At 34.6% G+C, this 26243-nt stretch overlaps 1 protein-coding gene across 4 annotated transcripts in view; it reads left to right on the top strand.

Moving 5' to 3' along the window:
- The first annotated feature begins 6637 nt into the window (after positions 1 to 6637).
- Positions 6638 to 26243, top strand: part of LOC129749632 (uncharacterized) — a 566714-nt gene continuing 547108 nt past the window's right edge. For all 4 annotated transcript variants that reach the window (XM_055744666.1, XM_055744665.1, XM_055744664.1 and 1 more), the window contains exon 1: positions 6638 to 8348. In XM_055744666.1, the coding sequence (XP_055600641.1) occupies positions 8297 to 8348 (52 nt within the window). In that variant the 5' untranslated portion in view covers positions 6638 to 8296. The remainder of the gene's footprint in view (positions 8349 to 26243) is intronic.

Raw genomic sequence — 26243 nt, 5'->3', positions numbered from 1 at the left:
TTTTTTTTTTTTTTTTTTTTTTTTTTTTTTTTTTTTTAATATGTCTTTATTTGTATCAATTCATCATTACATTTATTTTACATTTTTTCATTAAATTAGGTGTTCAGCTCAATAATGAACTGTTCAGAGCCCTATAGTTAACTAGATATTAAAAATTTATTTGTAAGAATTAAATTTGCTTAGCGCAATTAAGTATTTAATGTAGGAGAACATCCTGTAATGGCAAAAATATTTTAAACTTAAAACTAAACACTATCCTAAAATTAAACTAAGGCTATGATCATTTAGTATCCGGGCACTTTATTTTAGTGATAGCTGCGTTAATAGAGCTCGGATATGCAAAAATTTAGTAGCGTTGTGTTGGTTCTGAAAAGGACTATCTTGCCTATTTTTGATAGATTTTTAAGTTTACGTGTGTATGAGATATTTACTATGCAAAAAGACATGATAAAAATAATGTTGCACAAATTTGCTCCTTTTACGCATTTTGTGCCTCGAAAATTCTTCATTGTTGACTCAAAAGCTCATGAACTGTTGATTTTTTGTAATTTTTTTTCGTACCAAATGGTTATTAAGTATAAGGAGCCACTCTAGGATCCACACGAAGCTCAAATCAACTATCGGAGTGCAACTCTTGATCTAAAATATGGTGAAAAGTCTATGGTTATTTGGGATAACTGAATGAAGACTCCCTACATAATGCAAAAAATCCATTTCCGGCAGGAAAAAAGTGTTTCCTGACTAGTAGACACCAATTAAAAAACTAATAATGATCAGATCCAAAGATCGCAATCTGTGCATCCGGTTTTTACGCAATATGACAGATGTGTTCTGATGGACGAAAAAATTTATGTTACAACCGGATTTAAGAGATCAATTTCTTCGAGATACCAACTCATGAAAAGGTTCCAACCAGATTCCAATTGCTTTTTCCAGGTGAGTTTGTGTAAAATATCATGATTTTGCAAAGGTTTTGGTTCTATGGTAAAAAATATAAATCAAAACATGACTGAAAACAGTGTGCAAAGATAAAAAAGAGATTTTATGAAAAAGTTAGAGTATTTCTTGAAATCATTGATAAATATATTTTTTTATATTTTTAGTTTAAATTTCATATTAACACCTTCATTTCCTCCATAGAAAATTTTTCGATCAAATGAACAGTTTTTAAAATACACACGTTTGTAACTGCCCGGATACTAAATGATCATAGCCTTAGTTATAAAGAGAACGAATCTCTGCGATGGAAGACTGCATCGATTTGCCTCTGAAGTTGGAGATGATTTTGTTGGCCATCTCTTCGATCGATTCAATGCCCGCAATCCGATGAAGATCTTCGGTGCTGTGCCAAGGTGGAAGCCGCAAAATCATTTTCAGAACCTTGTTCTGAATCCTCTGGATGGCTTTCTTCCTCGTCGCGCAGCAGCTAGACCAAATCGGAACTGCATACATTATCGCTGGTCGGAAGACTTGTTTATAAATAAGCATCTTATTCTTCAGGCACAGCCGGGATTTCCTGTTGATGAGAGAATAAAGAGATTTAGTATATTTATTACATTTAGATTGAATATCTTCAATGTGATTTTTAAAAGTAAGATTCCGATCAAGTGTAAGTCCCAAGTACTTCACGTGATCAGACCATTCTAATGAAACCCCATTAAAAGTTATGGAATGATTTTCATTAGGTTTTAAAAATTTAGCTCTTGGCTTATGGGGAAATAAAATAAGTTGAGTTTTGGAAGCGTTAGGAGAAATTTTCCACATTTTCAAGTAATTCAAAAAGGAATTTAAATTTTGTTGCAATCTACTGCGTACCACCCGTAAATTTCGACCTTTGGCTGAAAGCAAAGTATCATCAGCAAATAATCTTCCACCTTTTCCTTCTGGTACATCAGGAAGATCAGAAGTAAAAATATTGTATAAGATTGGCCCAAGTATACTACCCTGAGGGACCCCAGCTCTAATGGGTGTCCTTTCAGAGCATGAATTTTGATAGCTTACTTGTAAGGTTCGGCTAGTCAAATAAATTTGTATAATTTTGGTGAGATATACAGGAAAATCAAATCGAGCTAATTTAGCTACTAAACCTTTGTGCCAAACACTGTCAAATGCTTTTTCAATATCAAGAAGAGCAACACCAGTTGAATAACCTTCAGATTTGCTAGCGTTAATCATATTAGTTACACTCAAAAGTTGATGTGTAGTAGAATGTCCATGACGAAAACCAAATTGTTCATCAGGGAAAATAGAATTCTGATTAATGTGAATCATCATTCTATTCAAAATAACTCTCTCAAATAGTTTACTTAAAGATGGAAGCAAACTAATTGGTCGATAACTTGAAGGCTCTGAAGCACTTTTTCCAGGTTTCAAAATTGGAGTTACTTTGGCATTTTTCCATTTATTGGGAAAATAAGCCAAGTGAAAACATTTATTGAAGATTTTAACTAAAAAATTTAAAGTGCTTTCAGGCAACTTTTTAATAAGAATAAAGAAAATCCCATCTTCCCCTGGGGCTTTCATATTTTTAAATTTTTTGCAAATCAATTTAAGTTCATCAATATTTGTCTCACAAGAACTTTCAAATACATTTTGTTTAGAAAGAATATTATCAAATTCAAGGGAAATTTGAGCATCAATTGGACTTACAACGTTTAAATTAAAATCATGAGCAGACTCAAATTGTTGGGCCAATTTTTGAGCTTTTTCTGCATTCGTTAAAAGAAGTTTATCCCCGTCTTTCAAAGTAGGAATTGGCTTCTGGGGCTTTTTCAGAATTTTAGTTAATTTCCAAAATGGCTTTGAGTAGGGTTTTATGTCCTCTACTGCTTTGGAATAATTTTCATTGCGAATGAAATTTAAACGACGTTTGATCTCTTTTTGAAGGTCGCAATAAATTAATTTCAAATAAGGATCCCTAGTACGTTGATATTGGCGTCGACGAATGTTTTTCAGTCGTATCAAAAACTGAAGATCATCATCAATTAAAGGTTGATTAAATTTATGTTTAACTTTGGGTATTGAAGCGGCTTTAGCATTGACTATTGAAGTTGTCAAATTTTCTACAGCCAAATCAATATCTTCAATTGAATTCAGTGGAACGTTTACATTCAAATTACGTTCAATAAAATTCCTATATCGCTCCCAGTCAGCTTTTTGAAAGTTAAAAGTTGATTTTAAAGGGTTTTCAATGGGACTTTGGGATAAAGAAAAAGTTACTGGAAGGTGGTCTGAATCGAGGTCCGCATGAGTAACTAATTGACTACAATGCTCGCCTAAATCCGTTAGAACCAAATCAATTGTGGAAGGATTTCTAATCGAAGAGAAACAAGTATGCCCATTAGGATATTCAACAGTGTAATAACCTGCAGAGCAGTCATTAAATAAAATATTCCCATTTGAATTTGATGAAATATTATTCCAAGATCGGTGTTTTGCATTAAAGTCACCAATAATAAAAAATTTAGATTTATTTCTGGTGAGTTTTTGTAAATCTCCCTTCAAAAAATTTTTCTGTTCACCGCTGCATTGATAAGGCAAATATGCGGCAATAATTATAATTTTCCCCATAGAAGTTTCTAATTCAATTCCAATTGTTTCTAAGACTTTTGTATTGAAAGAAGGAAGAAGTCTAAATTTGAGACGACTATTGATGACAATTGCTACACCCCCACCTTGTCGATCAAGTCGATCATTGCGCAAAATTTTAAAGAAAGCATTGCTTTTCAAGTTAATGTCTGGCTTTAAAAAAGTTTCAGTGATGGCAGCAATATGTATGTTTTGAGTTTTCAAAAATAAAAAGAATTCATCTTGGTTAGCCAGCAAAGATCTAGCATTCCAATTCATAATATTTAAACATCTATTTGGATCCATGAGGGAATCGTAAAGTCATAATAATTTTGTTAGCATAATTAAAAGAAGTTTGGAAAGCTTCAAACATTGAATTTGCTTTCAACATAAGTTGCATCATTTCCATTAAATTTTGATGCAAAAATTTTAATTTTTCCTCAGTAATCTCACCCAAATCAACAAAATTGCTAGGATCTGAAAATGAAGGAGAAGAACAAGTATTTGAATTTCGGGGATTTTCCCAAGCCTTCGCATGAACGTTGAGACTTGGTTTTTTCCCATTTTTATTAGTTAAACCTGAAGAGGGAAACCCATTTTCAACCACCTCTGAGAACGATAAACAACGAGTCTGGGGCGCAGATTCAGCACAGGTAACATTAAAATCACTTCGGGTATTACCCAGCCGTGATTCCAATGTAGACCGAGGCTGAATGCGAACAGGCAGGTTGTTTGCCGGCCCGACGTGTGAAGACGAAAAAGAGGAAGGAGGAGAAGAAACTTTTCTGGAAACTTTGGGATTTTTCCTAGAAGCAATAATTTTTGCCCTGATGGGACAGTCTAGCGAATTCGAGGAATGATTACCTGCGCAATTTGCACACTTGAAAAACTCTGTTTTTGGTTTATCACCACCATAAAGGCATTTAGATTTTTCATGATCGAATGAGCCGCAAAGCATGCATCTGGCATTCATTCTACAATTTTTAGTGCCGTGACAAAAAGCTTGACAACGACGACATTGCGTAATATTTTGAAGGAAATTGGTTGAAGATTTTCGAAAAGGTTCGAATTTGACTCGACAATGAAACATAAGACGAGCCTTTTCAAGAATTTGCAAATTATTAACTTGATCCTTTTTAAAATGGATCAAATAAAGCTCAGGAGCAAAACCAACACTACTGATATTATTCGTGTTGGTTCTTTTCCTCATTTGAATTACTTGAATCGGAGAAAAACCTAACAAAGAATTTAATTCAGTTGTGATCTCATCCGGTGTCTGATCGCCGGTGAGACCACGAAGAACAACTTTAAATGGACGATCACTTCTAGTGTCGTACGTAAAAAATTGATGTTTTTTATTATTCAAATAATTTAAAATTTTTTGGAAATCATTAAAAGATTCCGCCAATATACGAGCAGTTCCCCTTCGACCGATCTGAAAAGAAATCTTCACATCCTTGACGGAAGTGACGATTTCTTTTCGAAAGGCATTGAAGTCAGAAATCGTGACCGTAATTGGTGGAACCTTTTCGTTTTTAAGAGTATATGAAGAAGAAGGTTTCTTAGTACTCTTATCAGAATTAAATATGAATATTTCCTCATCACCGATGTTATGAAGGACATCGAATGAATTGGAAATTTCAACTTTTTTGGGCGATGGGCCTGAATTAGGTTCGGCAATCCGTTTTCTTCCGGCCCTTGAACCGGCCGATGACTTCCCCATGCTGGAAAGAAAAGAGAAAAATATGAATAAAAGAAAATAGAAATAATATTAGCACTGAAAAGTGCTGATTGAAAAACAGGTAAGGAAAAAATAAATAATGTAAAAATGTTCCTGCAGGTACACAGCAACGATACGATGCTCCGGCGTACGTGTTGACGGCTCAACGGTACAGATGGAAGTGAAAACATTTGGCTTTTGTTCTGGAGGCCCCCTCACCTTTTCCTGTGGGGGAAGTTACAATAGGAACCTTCTCTGGCCTGTAATACCTCACCCTGCCTCACACAAATCGGTTAAGCAGTTTCCTTTCTAAAGGGAATATACAGAGAGCAGAAAGACATATAGACAGACAGAAATTCATTTTTCATAAATCATATTTTTATGTATTCTTTTCATGTATTCTCAAAGCTTCTGAATGAGCACGGTCTTTTTCTACACGGTATTCCGCAATGAGCACGGTTTTTCGCAGAGCTCACAAATTCGGAAAAATAATACACGACAGACGGTTTGTTATCAATAAAGAAAGGACACCATCAAAAAAAGCAATGACCGCTGCAAGTCCGTTCAACGTGCCTGCTGTTTTGGGGGATTCATATAATTAGTTTAAGGAACCCTCCATTAAAAAAACCTATCCGAAAGAGAAACTAATAGCACGAAAATAAAAAGAAAAACATGTTATCAACAGGCTGCTTTGAAAGCGCCAAAGGGCATATCCACACTTTGTTTGTAGGGCACCAAAAAGGGAAGAGAAAACCTTCCGCAACCGAAAAAATGCAATGAATATCAAGCAAAACATAGCGCAACAACCAGCACCAACAGCAAAAAGAGTGTGCCGCATGTGCTCATCAGTTATGCTTCGTCGAGCACGTGCGATTTGTGCAGCAGGCAAGCATCAAGAGTCTTTTGTTGTGTTCTCCTCCATGCTTCCGAGTTCCGACTCATCGCATCGGCACTCGGCAGGACTTTTCCAGTTGACTTCCTACCTATGCTCGTTTGTTTGTTTGTTGGGTGTGCGATGTTTCGTCCCTTTTCTCTTTGCGATCTCTCTTGGAGAGCATAAGACAGGGGGTTGTTGTGCAACATTATGTATCATAGAGATCGCACGAGGGGTGCATCAATAGTCTCGGTAGACTGTAACGCGTAGCACCGCACATAAGTATGTTGGACAATTTATGTCGTTCGGTTGATTCGCGCCTTCTCAAGGTGAAGAATTTTCGTGTAATTTCTATGCTCTCGCTCTCTTCCGTCCCGGCATGGTTCTACTGAGGAAATCTTCCATCCTCGTTCGTTGGGGATCCGCGTTCTGGATCGCTAGACAGCAGGTTGTTCGCTCGGTGGCGGCATTTTTAGTCGTATTTTGAACCCCGTTTAAAGTGGACGCGTTTTCGTCGATTCGCAAGAGCAAGTGAGAGCGCGCGCGTTGTGGAAAATACGGAAATTGCGGTATTTATGGCAATCGGTGTTTGAAGTTTTCCCTGCTGCTTTCCGGGAACCCGTTTGGCGATATTCCAACGGATGGTCAAGTTTTGGTTAGTGTTTCGTGGAGCGTGAATTGTACGTGGTCGGGAACGGAAGGGGATTATACCCGGGTGGGCTTGAAGCGTCCTTTTTCGCGAGGATTCTGTTCTTTACGAGTCTGTTGGCCGGCTGGTGTTTAGAGAGCATTGTAGCCTTGTCCGGTCTAATTGGCTCGAAACTAAATTTAGAGAAGAACGAAGATTTACAACTTCGCCGGTTGTGGCTACCACGTCTGGTTGGACTCCTACCGAGCGCGGAGTTTATCGATGGAGAATCGATCGTAGTGGTTTCGTGGTGTTTTTCCGCGAATAATTGCCTTCGGTGGCCCGGAGTGTGAAATTTGCTCTGACGAGAAGAATTTTTCAGTCTACCTACATCGGCAAAAAGTGCACAGTTTGGTTACGCACGGACGAGGAAAATCTTCCTGACCCAGCTGTTTGGCCACTCTCGGTTCGTTGTGCACTTGAATCGCGCTGTGTTGTGGTCGTCAATCTGCTGCTACAGAGAGACGCGAATCACGGGAAATGTGAATGTTGTTAGCTTCTATACGATACATTATAAATTTTCGATCCTAGAGAGATTAAAAAAAAAGTGTAACTAACAAAACCTTCAAATCATAGGATCATTTATTTGTCAGTGTTACAAAAAGTGCATGCTGCATTCTGCATAAAAAATACGGGGAAAATTGCCAACAAGGAATCCTAGAAAAAAAAATTGCATGGGCCCAAACCAGCAAACTATTCACACGCACTCACACGTACATACCGAATAGTTTGCAAAGTGGCAGTGAAAATAGTGTGTCCATTTTTTTTTCGGTGAATCGTGCCTGATGGCCATGTGTTGTGTTCTACAAGAATGAGCGCGTAAATTGTTGGTGTAATAAAAATAGCTAGGCGTGAGTTCACACACCAAAACAAGTGGCGTATTTTCTCCCACATATGTTTGTTCAGCTTTGATCGCACGCACGTGTGCGCTGTCGTTATTTCAAATTACTCCACCACCCCAAATTTTCTATCTACCGAGCTGCTCCGGTGTTCTCGTCGGTGAACGTCATTCTTTTCCTGCGTTATTGGTTGGGCTGTTTTATTTTTTCTTCTTTCTTCAACTGGTGCCGGCTGAGGGAATTCAAACCGTACATAGTGGCGAGCGAGTCCTGGAACAGCATCCTCGAGGCAAGGCAAAGCAAGGTGTTTACTTAGAGAAAGCCTCGGAGAACGACAGCTCAGCACATTAAGTTCTAACCTGAGTGTGTGAACAGCAGCGCGCTCTGGGTTTGGGTGTTGGGTGATCACACGTGTGTGTTTGTGGGCGGGTGTGTGTACATATTCTAGAGTGTGTTTTTTTCGGGAAGGAAAAGGCAAGTACACCTGAACCTCAGATTTTCCGCGGAAAAGCCGGTGTTGAGGAACGACGACGACAACACAACGAGGCCAAAAAGCAGGATTTTCTTCACCGACACCGTAGAAACGGAAACGAGCGCACGCGGAAAACATGGATAAATTCAGCACCGTAAAAATTGGATTACTCTGTTTACTTTTTGGAGGTGAGATGTGTGCATAATATGAATGTAGAATTTTTTCCCTTATACCAAACCAACCTTTCTTCACTACCTGTTTGTTTTCTTCTGAATCGCTCCTTCCAAGTTGAATTCGGTAGGACGAAGACGCGTGATAATTCGCCTTGGCAAAATTAAGGATTCATCGTGATGACGTGCCGAAATTCCGACTGTTTGCATGTTATTATAAGGGATTAAAAGGGCCATCTTTCGCTCTTGGGTTTGATTTCCTGAAATTCAAATGCTTCAAATGAGTGTAATGTGAACAAACAAACATCAACGTTGGAGAGCATACATTTCATAACCATATAACGACAAATAAGCTTGATTGAAGCTGTCACGGCTGCTTAAACTTAATGGTTGACGAATATTTTGTGAAGCATTAGAACGATTTAGATATTTTTGCTTTCTGGGATAGTAGGTTAGCAAAATTACGCGCAGTGTTTGCCTAATAAGACCACTTTTTCATAGAATTCACAACCTTCTTTTGCGTTTGCTATCTAAATTGGGCTCAATTTTGCAAAACGAGAATCGAGGCCACAACTGCGAACGTGATTGGCAAATTACCTACTCGCACCATTCGAGTCGTGGGATCTGAGAATAAGATTTAGGTTCACGTTTTTTTAGTACAAATTGAAATAAAAAAGGATAAACTGTTGAATCAGAATTCACACAATATAGTCGTCATAGTTGGACTTTCATAGCGGGACATAAATATTTGTTTTTATAGGCTTTAAACCATGGGTGGCCAAATCATGACCAACTTTTTGTGGCCCGTGAAGTTCATTTTGGAAAAGCCATGTTCTAAGAACTGAACGTTTTTTTTTTCTTATTCTTCATATATCATTTAAATAAATATACCTGGGTCAACACTAGCATATATCTAAACAAAGATCTGAAAATTTTAATGAAATGATATAATCCAAAGGAATAAAAGTGTATAAAAACTTATGTCGAGAAAACACGCTTTTAAATTGTTATGTTTGGTCATTTTCCATACATTTTTCGAACATTTGCATTTTTCTGTTAAACGTAAAAGTATCCGAATATAATTTAAAAAAATCTGAAAAAAATCACCGAATATAATTTGAAACATGAAGAATCATTTGGCTTTATTTACTCAAAAGCCTCAAATGATTTTACAAAAAAGATTACCGTCACTGAAAAAAAAGAACACAATTACAATTTTTAAATTATCAAAATTGTAAGGTTTTTTTTCTTTATTATAGAGACTTTCAGCCTCGGGCTGATTCGTCTCTGTAAGGTATTTGACACATTTTCTGAAAACTCCATCACACGTTTTTCAATGTTTTACGATTGGTGATTACATTTTATTGGTATGAAGAACGTTCAAGCGAACTCTAGTTTTAATATTGAGGAGTATGGATAGCCTCAGAAAGATAGTTAGACCCTATCAATATCGTTCAAAATTATTTTAAAAATCACCGAACCATAGCATCATCCTTATTAAAATTATACTTTCACTACAACTTCAACCATTCGTAATTAAAATTCTGTTTCAAAACCTTCGTTCATCCATAAAAATTTGATAACTTTTACAAATTATGTAACACTAGCTGATTTTACCCGGCATTGCTCGGGTTAACATGAAACATAAATCTAAATTAATCGTTTGACTATTTAAAATTTTGGAAGCTTTATATTCATCATTATAAGAAATTTGGCCCAAGTTGGGCCATGTAAGTTTTTTAGTCAAGTTTTTATTGAGGTTATTAACTGTCTACTAATCATTTTCATATTATGGTAAAATTTTTAGTTATGAGGTTTTGGTTAATAGAAACCCAAAATAATTTCCCTTGAATTCATACTTTCATCAAATTTTTTTTTTTAATTTTTAGTAAGCTTCAATAGATGTGGCCTTATATTTTTATCTTCAAATGATTAAATTTTTTTTTCGCATTTCCTATCTAGTGAAAATTTCTGTTGGAGATTATCCCATTTTTGAAGATCGATGATCTCCCTGTACAATGATATATTTAAGTTTTATTCACTTAGAAAATTTTAAAAAGATCTGCGAACTTTGTTGAACCATGTTAAAAACTCACTGTTCGCGCCAAAACAGTAGCAGCGCGAGCCAAGCGACGATTAGATATCAAAAACCATCTCAGCAGTAACCAGCATCAATCGTTGTATCTATGCCGCACGCATCTCCAGTGGTCAGGACCAACAATGCGTGTGTGCGGCGTCGTGGGAAACAGAATGACCGATAACCGATCATACTTGATCGGTACCTAATTGCGAGATGATAATATCGAGACAATAGCACAAATCAGAACTTACAAATCACCCGTGTCGGTCGGTCGTTTGCTTTGTTAAATATAGTCCATTTATTCGTCTTGAGTTTGAGCGTTTTTAGTTAGATGATAAGAATAAATCGTCCCCCGTGATCGTATCACCTGCTAAGTGTCGTGTTGTTAATTATCGTCCGTCAAACCTACGTCTGGGAACGAATTTGTGAACCAGCCGTTTTTTGGGGATTGGCCTCAACACTCACATTGCATGTTTGCAATTGTATGTGTGTATTTTTTCGCTTTATAATTTCATACTTTTTTATTATAAGTTTACCTTAAATGTTGAAAGTACCATTTATAGTTTTTTAAAGTTATCGAAACCAAATCATCTCTGAACCAAAATCATCATTTTAATGTTAAGAATAAGGTTTTATTCGAGTTCTGTTTCAGTTTTTTTATTCTTGGGCGCAAACATCCCATTCTTTATTTTGAAGAGTTATCAATGTTTAAATTCTAAGATATGATTTGATTGAACGTGTACTAAACAGTTTTACAATAAGTTTTCTTTAAATTGGATGGTAGAATCGACCACATTGAACATCAATGATAACTCAAAAACTTCAAATAGGCCAATGAAATTGCGATTCGTTGGAATCACATCCTTGGGCTTATAATTCTGAATCGAATAAATTTTTCAACCTCTAAGAGGAATTTCAAAAATATGAAAACGGTTGGCTCTTAAAACCTGGAACTAATGAAACTAATCAGTTCATTAGTTTTTTAGCACTCAGTCCAAATAATTATTCAGCTGAAGAAGTCAATTCATTTTTCGCTGTATGTTTTTGTAGACCCTCAAAGCCCCCCGGCGGTGGTAAAGGGCACTTTGAAAGCCACTACAATTCTAGTCAATATATTCCTAACAGGCTAGTTATGTTTTTCAATCGAAAATGTAGGCTTATTAGTGTATCCAAATATCTCGTACCAGTACCACGTGATTTGAACAGTAGAAGGAAAAAACACGCGCCAAAATTTCCCTTTCAACTTTTTAATGCTGAGCAAGCTTTGATTTGCTTTCCAGTACACGTGAACTCCTGGACGGTCGTTTCTAATGCCCGGCCCATGGTGATGGTGAAAATAACCCCCCGAAAGGAAAAAAAAGCGGTTGCCAAAACGGGTGCCATGACTTTTGGTTCGTGGGAGAAAAAACGAAAGTTGTATGGGAGGGTCTCTTTCTTTAGGTGGGAGGGGCTCAAAACTATTACTAAAACCTTACCATGGTTCAAACACATAACTGTGCCAAATTTCAGGCTGATCGGTTAAGCGGTGTGGATTTGTATAAGGTGCATACAAACAAACATATATAGTCCAACTCATCTTTATATATTAGATATAGAAAGTTTGCTCAGTCCCGAGCAGACTTTGATGCCCAAATCGATAGTAAAATGAGACCTTAATCAGGTGTCAAAAGCAAACCGATAGCAGTTTATGGTGTCAAATTTTTCATTAGAGCAAAATCAGGCATAACTAAGGTCTCAAACAGGTTTCTCTGACAGCAAGCTGAGACCAAATTCAGGCTTCAACAGCAAAGTTTAAGCAAAATTTGGTGTAGAATTTACTGATAGCAAAAAAAGCCATCATAAGAGTATCCAATTTTTACATAAAATTCTAACCTGAGACCAAAGGTATAGCATTATTTGCTGTCAATTTATCCTATAGCAAAATTCAACATCATTGTTTCTTTCATTTTGCAAAAAAAAAACAACCCGAATCTGGAATCAAAATTATAACATAATTTAGTTATTTGAAAACATTGTCAAGGTGTAAACTAACATGGTTTGATACCATGGTAACATCACAGTCACCGATCCATCCGTGCTCGAAAATTAATCAGTTACACGCTCCCGATTACAAACTCAAAATTAGGTTCAAAATTGTGATTGATTGGTGGGCAGAGGTGCCAGGTATTCTCAGAAATTAGTAAACCGCGAAAAAAAAAAATCGGGATTTAGGAATAATGTTCATAAATAAATGCAAAAAATAAGTAAAAAAAACGTTCAACTTCTGCACCACCTTGTCCATTGAAGGGTCAACAAGGCCAGGTTTCCTACTGCTGTTAACTTAGCTTTGCGTATATAATATAAAAAAGTGGTTAACATGTAGAAAATAAAACATTGTACATTGATTTGACAAAACATACTAACACCAAAATGTTGTATCGACAGCAAAAGGCACTATGTAATATTGATTTCTTGACGACAGCTTAACAAGGCATCATCAAGGTTTCATTTACTTTCATGGACCAGAAAAGTGCGATCATATTGTTAGCATGATTTGGTAGTCAAGTTTTTTGGATGAAAAATCAGATTTATTCAGGTGTAAAATTTTATACGAACAGAAAACAAACAGTCATTTTTTCTATACCAGCATAGTGCGTGCATTATTTGGTTAATTGTATGCATAATAAAGAAGAATTAGAGAAATAAATAATAACTTTCATAATTAAAATCCTTTTTTTGTGGAAAAACAATAACATAAAAACTGTTTTATAATATAGTGGATTTTCTACGAAAAGCCGATTTATACCACACAATATAAAATCTCAACCAAGAAACATGGCTCTAATGGGTTAAATACCGCCTGAATCGAGGAAAAAGATCCAAATGGGTTAAATCCCTAAAACAAAAAAGAAATACATTTTTTTTTACTTTAGCTGTTTATTTTTCTATCTGTTATTCAAAGTTCATGGTTTTTAAGTTATCAACTGCAAGATACATTTATGTGATAAAATATACATTTTCATGCACTATGCGCATAATACCTTAAATTAGGACCCTTAACATTTAATTGCAATAAATTTTACATTAATTCTTTATACTTGTTTTTCAAATAAAAAATAAAATGCTTAAGAAAATAGGGAATTCCGCGCCACATGTAAACATTGAAACAAGTTTTCTGAAATGTTTCATTTAAGAACTTTCGTTTTTGCTAAACTTAGTTTCAAGTTTTAATTTCTAACCGTGTACGTTCAACTGCTTGAACACGCTTGATTTACGTAACCATTTACGGATCATATGTAACCATTTCAGATTTTTGCCCGGGTAATTCTATTTTAAGACTTTTCCATGAGAATCCAAAGAGCACTTGAAATATGGTTATAACATCAGAAATAGAAGTGAAGAAGCTAGAATATGATTTTTTACTCACCAAATCCGATTGAACAATTAATTATTTTACTTTTCCTTATATCTTTTATGAGAAAATTGTTTAGAAAGTTATCTATTCAATAAAGAAAAATTGTTGAATAAAATTCATATTGTCATAGAATTCAGCAAAAACCATAAATGGTTATTTTCAGCTATAAATGTTTATTTAAAAACGAGCGTGCACCATACATAACAACAAAAGCGGAATAAGAGGAACATAAACAAACAGCGTAGTTGGCGAGTTCGTTTTAAAGTGAAAAAATCGGTCATGTGTTTCGTTTTCGTATCGTTTGCGTGCCTTTGGATTGTTTGGAATAGGTAACCGCTGATGAAGGTATGATTTGAAAGAATTGTCGGGTCCGTACAATACGTATTTCGTATTACAATGCTTTTGTTTTTTTAAATTTAGGAACAAACAGATGATGATCCGGGATTGGATATCGTGCCGTACGGGTTCCGGTGCCGTTCAGCGCATCCTCCAGAATCATCCTGAATATAATTTGACGACCAAGCTGCCAGAGTAACAAGTAGGAAAAAAACGACAGCCTCTTTTATCGGAATTTCCGCTGCAGATGAAAAGAAACCACCACCCTATGATGCAGTTAAGATGTTCCGGCTTTTGGATCTTACTTCATGCCAACTCCAATACGCTCTCGTTCGAAGGGAAATAGAAATGCAGGAAGGTGTGGAGCCCAGTCGATCCGTTCCTATTAGAGCGATATTTATTGTTGCGGACACTACTTAGCTAGAGTTATATCAGCAGCTAACTTTAGAAACGGTCATATTCAAAACCAAAGGGTTACTTTCCATAACCGTAAGTATTTCTAAACATAAATTTTTGTTAAATTTATCTGATCCATAAGATCCTCTACTTGACCGTTGGCGTATCAAAGCATGGCGCAGTGAAAATATCACGTTTACCCGATTAAAAATTTAATTACTATTACTACTATTACTATTACTACTATTGGAACACTTAAAATCTGTCCAGCAATTTTAGAACAGAAAACGAGTTCACAGTAATGTTGACAGCAATTGTTTTTTTTTGCCAAATCTTTTTGTGGCTGTAGCTTATGAATTTTGGAAACTAGTTCGTGAATAATTCATTCAAAAAATGCTGAAAGTTATTCGGATGGTTTTATCAATATTTTAAATCTTAAAGCAAATATGTGAACAGTTCACCAAAGTGCAATAGTGGTAATAAATTGCGCATTTTAATTTAAAATCACACTACATATTTAATAGAGTGATTGCGCTACTGCAAACTATGTTGCTGACCATAACGAACAGCAGTCCCGTACTGTATGTGAGACCTGCATCTCATTGTAACACCAAAAATAACTCGACCAAGTTTATAAATTTTAGATTTATAAATTGATGTTATAGGCATTATTCGTGAAAGTAATTTATATTAAAAAATCTGAATTTGGGGGGGGGGGGGGGGCAGTGTTGTTTGTTTAAAGACAGAAAGATCACGAAGAACTTATGAAGCAAATTAAACAATTTCAGATTTAAAATAATGATTGGAAATAAAATTTTAGATCATATTTTGAAAATTAAAATTTAATCAATTTAAAATACAAAAATGTTTCGTCTTTGTATTGCATTGAAAACTCAAATTGGATCTTTCTATTTTAAGGAGGTTTGTTTTTGAATGATATTCAAATGTTGTAGGTATAAAACATTAAATTTTAGAGAATTTTCACAAATTTAATTATGTTTTTTTTTATCAAATGTTTATAGCTCTTAAGACTCATTCGAATACAGGTTACCACACTAATTATTAGTCAGCTGTTAACAATAAATTAATTATTGTGATAGACACAATTAATTTTTCCCAACGTATACGGTAGTCGGACACCCTTCGGTCCCAATAGCGTCCGATTGACAAGCGAGTACTGTAGTTTCTGTTACGCCTGAATGTATACAATACGAATTTTTTAGCTTTTGATTGAGTAAATTATTCGATGGAAATTTAATAAGTTCCTTAAAATGAACTTTTCAATTGTGTACACAGATTTTTGTATATCTTGAGCAAATCAATTTAACAATAAAATGAAAAGAAATTTTGTTACCACGTTTTTTAGCAGAATTTTGATCATTTTGCGTTTGCCCTTATAAAGGTGGTAAAATGCCTTCTGTTATGATGCTATCACGCCTTGAAAGTCAAATTTGCTCTCATTTTGTTTGACTTAAAGATGAACACAGCCATAATTAGAGCACAGATTATCATACATGGTAAGCCAAGTGAAGCCAAATTTTTGCTTTTATGACCCAAATCATGCCTCGTATTTTTAATTTTTGAATGTATATTGAGACCAAATTTTGCTTTCATTAAAAATTACGTGACACCTGATATTGGCATGATTGTGCTCTCCAAGCTCTCAGAAAATGAGGTGTAGTTAGGGTCTCAGTTTTACCTAAATTTGGTATCACTTTGCTAACCAAGTATGGAAATTTTTGCTCTCATTTTTGCTGTGTACCAACTTATGTCAAGCAAAATGAGAGCAAGTTTGGCTCTCAAGGCGTGATAGCAAAATTTGCTATAATTTTGCCATAAAAGTCTGCTCGGGGTAATTTTTCCAATTTGTAATTTTTTTCTCAGCTCGCTAGAAAAGGGTATATTTTTTAAAATTAAACCGAATCCCAATACTTTTAATTGGCAACGTGCTTTGTGTACATCAATAATGAAAAATTAGACAGATTTTACAGTTAGGTAGTAGAATTAAACTAGAACCGGTTTGGTACGGACAAATCTCTCAGAAGATCGACTTTTTTACGCAATATTTTTACTTTAAGAAGGTGCAATGATTTAAAATAATCCAATTCGTATTCATCCAGTTCAAAGAAGTCTTCCCCAATACACTTGTCAAATCGAGATACTGGAAAATTTGAAAAGAGTTGAATTGAGTTGATGTTAAGGTCCGTACTTTGTAGAATCAATATTTTTATGATATAGGTAACTAAAGTTTGTTGAATTAATTATTCTTTTAAATGTCAAACGCTTGTGACCGCTACTTTTTTTCAACAATTCTATTCTGAACTTTTTCCTGGTTTGTCTATAAATTTTTTCTAAGGAGAACGATAAACCTTGGAAAATGGGTGGTCATTTCATTTTTAATTTGGACACCATAGAATTGACTTCATGTCAATTGTAGTCACGCGATTTGACATTTTTGGGATGAATAAACCGAGGAGGATTAAACCCCTTGAAAACATACATAAATTGGGAAGGATAATTCATTTCGTATTGCACAATAGCTATTTCTACTATATTTCAAATGGAGCGAAATTTATATTACTATTTATTGTAAAAGCTTTGAAAATATTCAATTTTTTACAAACGCCTTTAAAAGCAACCTTTAAAATCATTGGATGTTAAACGCCCCAGTGTAGGCAAATGATGCTCCAAAACATTGGATCAGAACGACTCAAAAACAGCACAATATTTACAGTGAAAAAATATTAATAATTTTTTTTGATTCGGAAAAAAGTGGAAAAGTTTTTTTCCAAGTTTATCTACACATAAAAACCAGTGTTTTGTTAACTTTTCTCAATAAAAAAAATGAAATTTTTTGAAATTCTTGACTTTATTTTGAACTGTGTCAGTTTCAACCAAGTTTTTCTTGTGCTTTTGGCGACAAATTTAGTGAACCGATTCGATTTTCTACTCAAATCCGATCGAAAGTTATAATTATTATGCATCTTAATGATAATTTAGGACTAAACAAAGAAGAAGATCGACATATCATTTCGATAATCGGTCTGTATTCATAGAAAACTGTATTTCAATATTTAAAATAAAACACGTGGTTTTGTTTACATCTTACCGAACAGCACCTTGAGAGGAGGGCGATTTGTCCATAAATTCATGGGGGCATTTAGATCGGATATTTAAAATTTAATATATCTTCAGTTGGCCATAAATCAACAATTCAACACAGTTTTTCGTTAATTGAGAATTCAAATATAGAGTAAGGTGGGGTAAAAGTACGTTTTGAGATTATTACAAACAGAGAACTGAAAAATTCAGAACTCTGAAGTTGATTGATAGTGATTTGGATTATTCGTGTTTAAATGAATAGCTGGTAATCATTTTTATTAAAATTACAAGGTATTGGTTTTTAAGAACAGATTTGTGTAAAAAGAATCCACTAAAAACTTCACAAATCTCCAAAATTTATCAAAATATAGTCGCTGGCGTTTTACCCCGCAAGGGCATTATGGACAAAAGTACCCTACTCCAGAACAATTTATTTCTGTGGCCCGCCAGCCAATCTCATTTCTGAAGTTTGGTCCGCCTGTTGAAAATGTTGGCCACCCATGCTTTAAACATCAAATACGCAATGACATTTTAGTTATAGTGTTGATGATGTTCTGAAACATTTGGTAAATAATGTTGATATGAGATCTTCAAAGAAAGAAAGAGAAGTGTTTTTTACTTGACGTTGGAAAATAGAAGGATAAAAAATATCTTCAACATCTCATGAACATTGATATTTATTGCATTGATACTATTTAGTATTACACGAGAACTTGTGTGAGTTAAGATCTGTTCAAATTCTTTTCTAGACAAAAGCTGTCCAGTGTTGAACAAACGGTTTTTTTTAAATGAAGTATTGCTTGCATTTGTCTGTTGGTTATCTGTTTGATTGTTTGAGTTGTTTCAAAAAGCGACCAAAAACAGTCTCAAATTTGTGATTTCATGTCACAAAAAATGGATACTTTGGAATTTTACAAGAAAATTTTGACATTTCCAAACAAGAAGATAATAGATCTTCTTTGATAATAACGGGACGATTCTGAATAAGTAATTTAATTTTAGAAAGCGATTGAAATCCAGCTAAGCTACAACAGGGCGAATGAGTGGATTAACATAACAAAGTTTGTCAAAATTTATAAGGAAAACATGCTCTGAAAGCTGTCTAGACTAGGGTTACCAGATCCCGCAATACGAAAAAGAGTACATTGAGATCATTTACCCAAAAAGTCAGGAGAAACGATAAAACTCCGGTTTTCTGAGCTCCCAGCCATCATGTTGATAAAAGATCCATTTAATTATTGAGCTTTGCTCCTAGATGGTATGCAAAATAGATGGAAAAGGATGTACATAGTACCCCTACTACTTCGAATAAGCGGGGTTCTACTGGAAACCGAGATATTTTCATTCAATCAAATTCTGTCAATTTGTTAAGGTTATGCAAAAGTTGGATTATCCGAAGAGACAAACAACAACAAAAAAAAACATTATAAATCAATCCACTTCAAAAAGAGCTTCTTTTTTTTATTGACACGTAAATTAATTTGAAAATAATTATTTGAGATTAGACACGAATGCCATAACGCTGATAAAATGTTAAAAATAAAACCTAAAAAAAAAGGTTGAGATTTGTGCGCATTTAAGCATACCTAATACCTAAATTGTGTACATATCGATTACTGTTTGCATACTCAATTACTCGATTTTATTACGACTTAAAATGCATATCAATGAATAAAAGATGTTAAAGTAATTATTGTAAGTCGTATTCCTTTCGTAATTTTAGCATAATATGTGAAACAACCTCATAAAATGGAAGAAGTACGTAGGTTCTTCAGGTCAAATGTCTTTCAACAAAAAAAAAGAGTACATTTGGTAAAATTTCACAAAAGAAGAGTACGCCCATTTTTCTACTGAGTATTCTTTTAAGAGTACATGTACTCTTAAAGGAATACATATGGTAACCCTAGTCTAGACCCTTCAGATGGTCGGATTCGTACAAATTGAAGATAGTTTTATTATTTTTTAAATGACTTAAAAATTTCAATAACAAAATCAAAACTACGGGGAAAAAAATTATGGTGAATATTCAAATATACACTGTAAGAAACAGGTCTCAATATGTTGTTCGTTATGTAAAAGCGAGTCAAAATAAGGAAATAATTTAAAATTTTAGATTTTACTAGTCAGAATAACAACATATCACTTTGGAAAGTGAACATAAAATCTGAAGGCTATAAAGAAAGGCTCAAAATTACTTGCAATTTCTTGACGGGAATTCGGTTCACAATCAGTTTGGCAAGGACTGAGTGAATTTACGTCACGACTTTAAAGAGGTACAACTTTGTTCGTTTTGTTCAATCAAAAAAAAAAAACTTTCCTACTGGAAGCAAATGTCAGGAAAATGGCTGGAATGTGTCCCATGCAGTGCTGCAAATTTTCTGAAAGCACGAATGATATTGACTGTGATTTTCTATCAGTGTAAAAAGCTTGAACTGAAATGAATGACATAGAAAAGTCAACGAGTATAAAAGCTTCTGATCGGCTCGGTCATGTTCGTGCTTACGGCAAGCTTTGCGAGTATGTCTATCAGTCAGTAAGAAGCCTACTCGTTAACCCGAACTAACGTGTTTCACTCGACTGCTACGAAAGCGTCTTTCGCTTAGGCCTTTCTGTCACTCACTGCATTCGATCAGTGAATGTAGCTTTAGCATTCAATCAGTGTCAGCGAAAGTTGCTGATAATTTCAGTAGGCATTTGTTTTTTGCCATTTTCAAAAATTGTGAAATGGGATTCGAAAAGAAAATACGATTGGAAATTCTAAGACTATACGATTATTCAGAGGGGACGCGAAGAGAGATGAATATAAATTTCTTGATGACGACATGGCGAAAAATGACTAAATTATGACAAATTGTAATAAATATGGTGAAAAAATGACAAAATTATGAGAATATTTAGTATGATCAAAATCTGACAAATATGACAAAATTATGGCCTAATTATGACAAAACATAAACTAAAAATGACAAAAAATAACAAAAACATGATAAAAATCTGACAGATAAGATAAATCTTTGACAATATGACCAAAAATATGAAAAATATTACAAAAATAAAGCGAAATTTGACAATACAAAAAAACTGCAAAATTATGACTAAAATCTGTCAAATATGACAAAAATATGTCAAAATTAAGACAGAAATATGACATTGATTCGACAATTGAATGACAAAAATTCGACAAACCTTAGTCAAAAATATAACAAATGTGTTAAAAATAAGACAAAATTATGGCATAAATCTGATAAATATGACAAAATCATTACAAAAAAAAAAAAATAATAAAATGAAAAAAAAAACATGGCAAATTTGGTAAAAAATGACAACAATCTGAAATATTTGACATTAGGGGATTTTTTTTTATTATCTGACGGGTTTGCGCCGGGGGTCTTCAGATTTTCCCCAAAATTGAAAATTTGGTTCATTTTTGCGACTTAAAAACACATGTATTTTTTCAGATTTCTAACACTTTTATTTTTTGAGTTAGCTTCGGTTAGATTTTTTTGTAAATAAAAAATAACCATTTTTCGAAGCTACATAACTCTGTTGTTTCTCAACGGAAATTATAAAATAGCACATCAAAATGCATTGAAATTTTATCAGCTTTCAAAATAGAATAGTTAAAAAAAATTAAATAATGACCTTCAACATGAAAAGTTGTAAATAAACTTTAAATGGCGTCTAAAAGTACCGTCTGCACCACCGAATATTTTGCAAAAAATACCATTGTGTAGCTCGATTCATGATGCAACTTTCATCTGAAGACACCAAAGTGGGCCATTAACACCTTGAAGAGTTATGAAAGAAATAATGACAATAAATCTCTTTTTTTGCATCGAAAACAAACAATGGTCGAACAACTGCACTCACATATGGAGATAGCAAGCACTTCTAACAACATGGAAACAAAAGAACTTATCAAAGCTGGTAAAAAACACTATTTTTTCGTCCTTTTCAGACTGCCCCTACTCGCATAACAGTCCCATATGAATTTTCGTCATTTTAGGTCAACATAAGGCTTCAACATAAAAGACTTAAAAAGAGGTTTTGTTCTAGAAATTTCGAAAAAAAATTATCAATTCGTGGCTGTCCTATATGAAATATACCTGAATAACAGTCTCATATGTGAAATACCACGGATTTGGTCACTTTTCAATGTTTCTTTCGGCGAAATAGTCTTTGGTTTATTGCTTTGAATCATTTAAACATTTTTTTAACTCACTTGATGTCGAATGATGCACACTAGTTTTCGAAGGCAGGTCTGACTTTCTTAGGAATGACTTCCTGAGCGAAAAATTATCGGATGCAATCAAAAATCGTAAAAAGATTCAACTTACAATGTGGAATTCATGATATTTTTTTGCAAAAGTATGTTTCTTTTTTTGACAATTGCATTTAGAAGTTCAAAAATGATCAAATTTAAGTCTTAGAAAGTAGCTCATTGAGAAAAATATATATTGTATGGGACTGTTACGCTAGTAGATTCGAAAAAGATTTCAAATATGGTCGATTAACAGTCCCATAATCAATAAAAATGGTGCTCTCGACCTTACAAATAACCCAATTTGAAAATTTCAGGCCTAACGATTTATTTTGACAACCTAGAAACGATTTTCGTTTATGCTGAAAGTGGTGGTCATAATTTAAAAAATATATTCCAAAACAGAAAAAGCTGATTGTCTCGCTTTCTTATTTTTGTATATGGCACTGTTATGAAAGAAGGGGCGGTAGATTGTTGCAGCTTAACTGACTTCATGTTATATCCAAAATTCGTTTATACCCAGTTTTGCACCAGGTCACAACAAGTTATGCACATTTAACTGTCATTTCTAGAAGTTTATGCGCTAAGTTTTGCATCCGCATTCCCCAGATTTGATTTAAAATGGACGGTGGAACACTGAAGATTCGTGTGTGAGCGATCGAGGTAGCAAAACACTGACAACGAATTATGTTCGTTCTAGTATGGTAAACCTCAAAACTGGGCGAATGTAGAAAACGAATACGGTAAAAGTATCATATTTTCATCATTTTACAGCCTAGGCTGGCCATACTGAGCTCTTTGATTATTTCTACAACATTTGTGCCACTCTCTCATACTTTTTTGATCAATGGGAAAGGATTTTGGTGACCAGTGCTTAGCTCCCGATATAAAAACTATTTAAAGCACGTCTATATTTCATTTTTTTAATCACTTTTTTGTGATCCCAAACACAGGGACTGAACCTTCTACAATTGGCATTGATTATGCTTCACAATGATCTTTGATCGAAACATTAATAAGTTATATAGTATATGACCAGGTTGTAAAAGCAACATTCCCATTATTAGTTATATCACTTAAACAATACGATACTCAGAATTTTGGTTGAAATTTGAAGTCTGTTTTGCTGCAAACACTCTACAAAGCACGAAAAAGTAGTGTTTTTTACCTGCTTTGGTAAGTTCTTTTGTTTCCATGTTGTTAGAAGTGCTTGCTATCTCCATATGTGAGTGCAGTTGTTCCACCATTGTTTGTTTTCGATTCAAAAAAAGAGATTTGTTGTCATTATTTCTTTCATAACTCTTCAAGGTGTTAATGGCCCACTTTGGTGTCTTCAGATGAAAGTTGCATCATGAATCGAGCTACACAATGGTATTTTTTGCAAAATATTCGGTGGTGCAGACGGTACTTTTAGACGCCATTTAAAGTTTATTTACAACTTTTCATGATGAAGGTCATTATTTAATTTTTTTTAACTATTCTATTTGGAAAGCTGATAAAATTTCAATGCATTTTGATGTGCTATTTTATAATTTCCGTTGAGAAACAACAGAGTTATGTAGCTTTAAAAAATGGTTATTTTTTATTTACAAAAAAATCTAACCGAAGCTAACTCAAAAAATAAGAATGTTAGAAATCTGAAAAAATACATGTGTTTTTAAGTCGCAAAAATGAACCAAATTTTTAATTTTGGGGAAAATCTGAAGACCCCCGGCGCAAATTGTCAGATAATAAAAAAAAATCCCCATTAGTCATATTTTTATCACTTTATCATAATTTTACATAGTTTGACGACATTTTTGTCCCTTGAATTTAATTTTTTTTATATATTTTAATCATAAATCGGTCATATTCGTATTAGTTTTAATCACAATATTTTTTTTTTTTTTTTTTTTTTTTTTTTTTTTTTTTTTTTTTTTTTTTTTTTTTTTTCGTTGTGGTCGGTGGTTTCGTGGTAGGCGGTGTTGAGGTGGGTTGGTGGGCGGTTTCGTGGCGGGTGGTTTTGTGGCGGAGGTGGCTGGCAGAGAAGGAAATACAGAAAATAGTGATATTGTGGAGATTAGTGACGGATATAATACGGGTGAGGAACTTGAGTAAGCAAGGCCCCCAGTGAGATTACACTCTGTTAAGGGGGCTTTTTACGGACTGTGTGTCACCTAGTTCACAGTTTTGTTGGTTTTATTTCTCCATCATACTAAGTAGCTTGCTAAGTTGGTTTTTAGGTAAGCTTTGACTTGGCGTTTAAAGCTTATTTTGTTTGATATGACTTTCAAGTACGCTGGTAGAGCATTATACTTAATTTTGCTGAAGTAGTTTGGAGATTTCTTCATTTTTTCTGTATTAGCTCTTCTATGTATCAGATTTCCTCTTGACCTTGTGGGAAATCGGTGATTTAGCTGCTGGATTTGTTGGTTGTGGTGGAAAAGTGGGTTGTGTAGCTTATTGTGGATTTGAATTACGCTTTGAAGTTCGCGTAATGCGGCTATTGGTAATATGGATGGAGGGGCTTCGTGGAATAGATTGTATGTGGAAAAAAGTCTGGGGCGTTTGTACACAGCTTTGAGGCATCGGTTCTGCATAGCTTGTAGTGGTTTGATGTCATTTTTTCTTGCAGCTCCCCAAATAGAGACCATGTATTGCAGCTTGGATTGCACAAATGCATGATACAGGGTAGCTAGTTGTTTAGTAGGTACAAATCGAGATATCTTCCATATAATACTGTGTATGGCACTAAGGTCTTTTCTGAGACAATCAATATGTGTGTCCCATCTCAAGCGTTCATCGAAATGAAGACCCAGGTATTTAAAGGTTTTCACCTGCTCTATGACAGTTGTATCAACTTGAAGCTGTCCATGGTAGGAAGAGAGCCGATTGGTTGAGCTGAAGATAACGTACTTGGTGTTATCCAGGTTAAGTGAAAGAAGGTTGACATCGAAGTAAGCTTTCAACTTTTCTAGATCCGTTGACATCTGGCAAATTATTGTCGTAGCATCAGAGTTCTCGTATGACAACGATGTATCGTCAGCAAATAACCTAGGCTTACCATGCAAACGTAGTTTGTGCAAATCGTTCACATATAGAATGAAAAGAAGTGGTCCTAGATTACTGCCCTGGGGAACTCCTACACACAGGTCTCCGAGGTCACTAGATGACTGGTTTGTTTGCACGTACTGCTTCCGATTGGCAAGAAAACTGGCGAAAAGAGCATTCGCGTTGCCTCTGATTCCAAGATCACTCAGTTTCCGAAGCATAATGGCGTGGTCAATCGTATCGAAAGCTTTTTTTAAGTCCAGAAACAAGACTCCTAAAAACTTTCGATTGTCAAAAGCTTCATGGATGGTATCGACCAGTTCAGTTGCAGCTGTCAGAGTACTCGATCCTTCACGGAACCCGTATTGGTAACTATACAGTATTCTATGGTGCTTTAAAAAATGTCAAGACACGATCTGCTATAAGCTGTTCCAAAATCTTGCTGAAAACCGAAAGTACTGATATGGGGCGGTAGTTGCTACAATCGGTTTTCTTGCCTGTTTTGAAGATAGGTATAACTCGTGCTATCTTAAGGAACTCCGGAAATTCTCCATTTTGAATACATTGGTTGAAAATTTCGCATATTAAAGGTGCGAAAATAAGATGGTTGGTTTTAACAAACTGAGGTGGAATTCCATCATCCATCATTTTACGTCATGATATTGTCATTTTATTGTTATATATTCGTCATATTATTACCACGCTTGTCTTATTTTTGATTTTTTTTTGCCAATATTTCGTCATATTTTTGTTATAGTTGTCACATTTTTGTCAGTTGTTATATTTTTGCAAAATTTTATCAATTTTGTAAAAAAATATGTCATATCTTTATCACATTTGTTATATTTTCGACAAAGTTGCGTTGGTTTTTTTTATTATATTGTAAAATTTAAGTCAAATTTGTCAGATTTTTGTATTTTTTTTGTCATACTTTTACCATATTTGTCATGTTTTGAAATTTTATTGCCAAAATTCTGCATATTTGTGTCATAACTTTGTTAAATTTTTGTCGTAATTTTGTCTCCCACATTCGTCCCACACGCTCCCTCGCCAGCGTTCTTCTCGCCAACCCGAACACTTATTTCTCAACCTTCCCACCTCTACACACTATCACGTTTTTTTCTAATCAAAATCCTTAAAAAAAAAGGAATCTCAGCAGTAATTATTCAATTTCCGCAAGTCTAGCGCATCGAACAAGCTTTGTCACCATTCAACTAAACTTAATGATAATCGAATTGAGCTTTTTTCACTTTCAGCAATGTTTGCTTGATACTGAAAATGAAGATTGGATAATCTCATGAACCTGCAAAGAGC

The sequence above is a fragment of the Uranotaenia lowii genome, chromosome 2 (assembly GCF_029784155.1).
Source record: "Uranotaenia lowii strain MFRU-FL chromosome 2, ASM2978415v1, whole genome shotgun sequence".
Classification (NCBI taxonomy): Eukaryota; Metazoa; Arthropoda; class Insecta; order Diptera; family Culicidae; genus Uranotaenia; species Uranotaenia lowii.
Note: the sequence above shows the minus strand (reverse complement) of the source record. Positions and strands in the feature narration are given on the sequence as shown.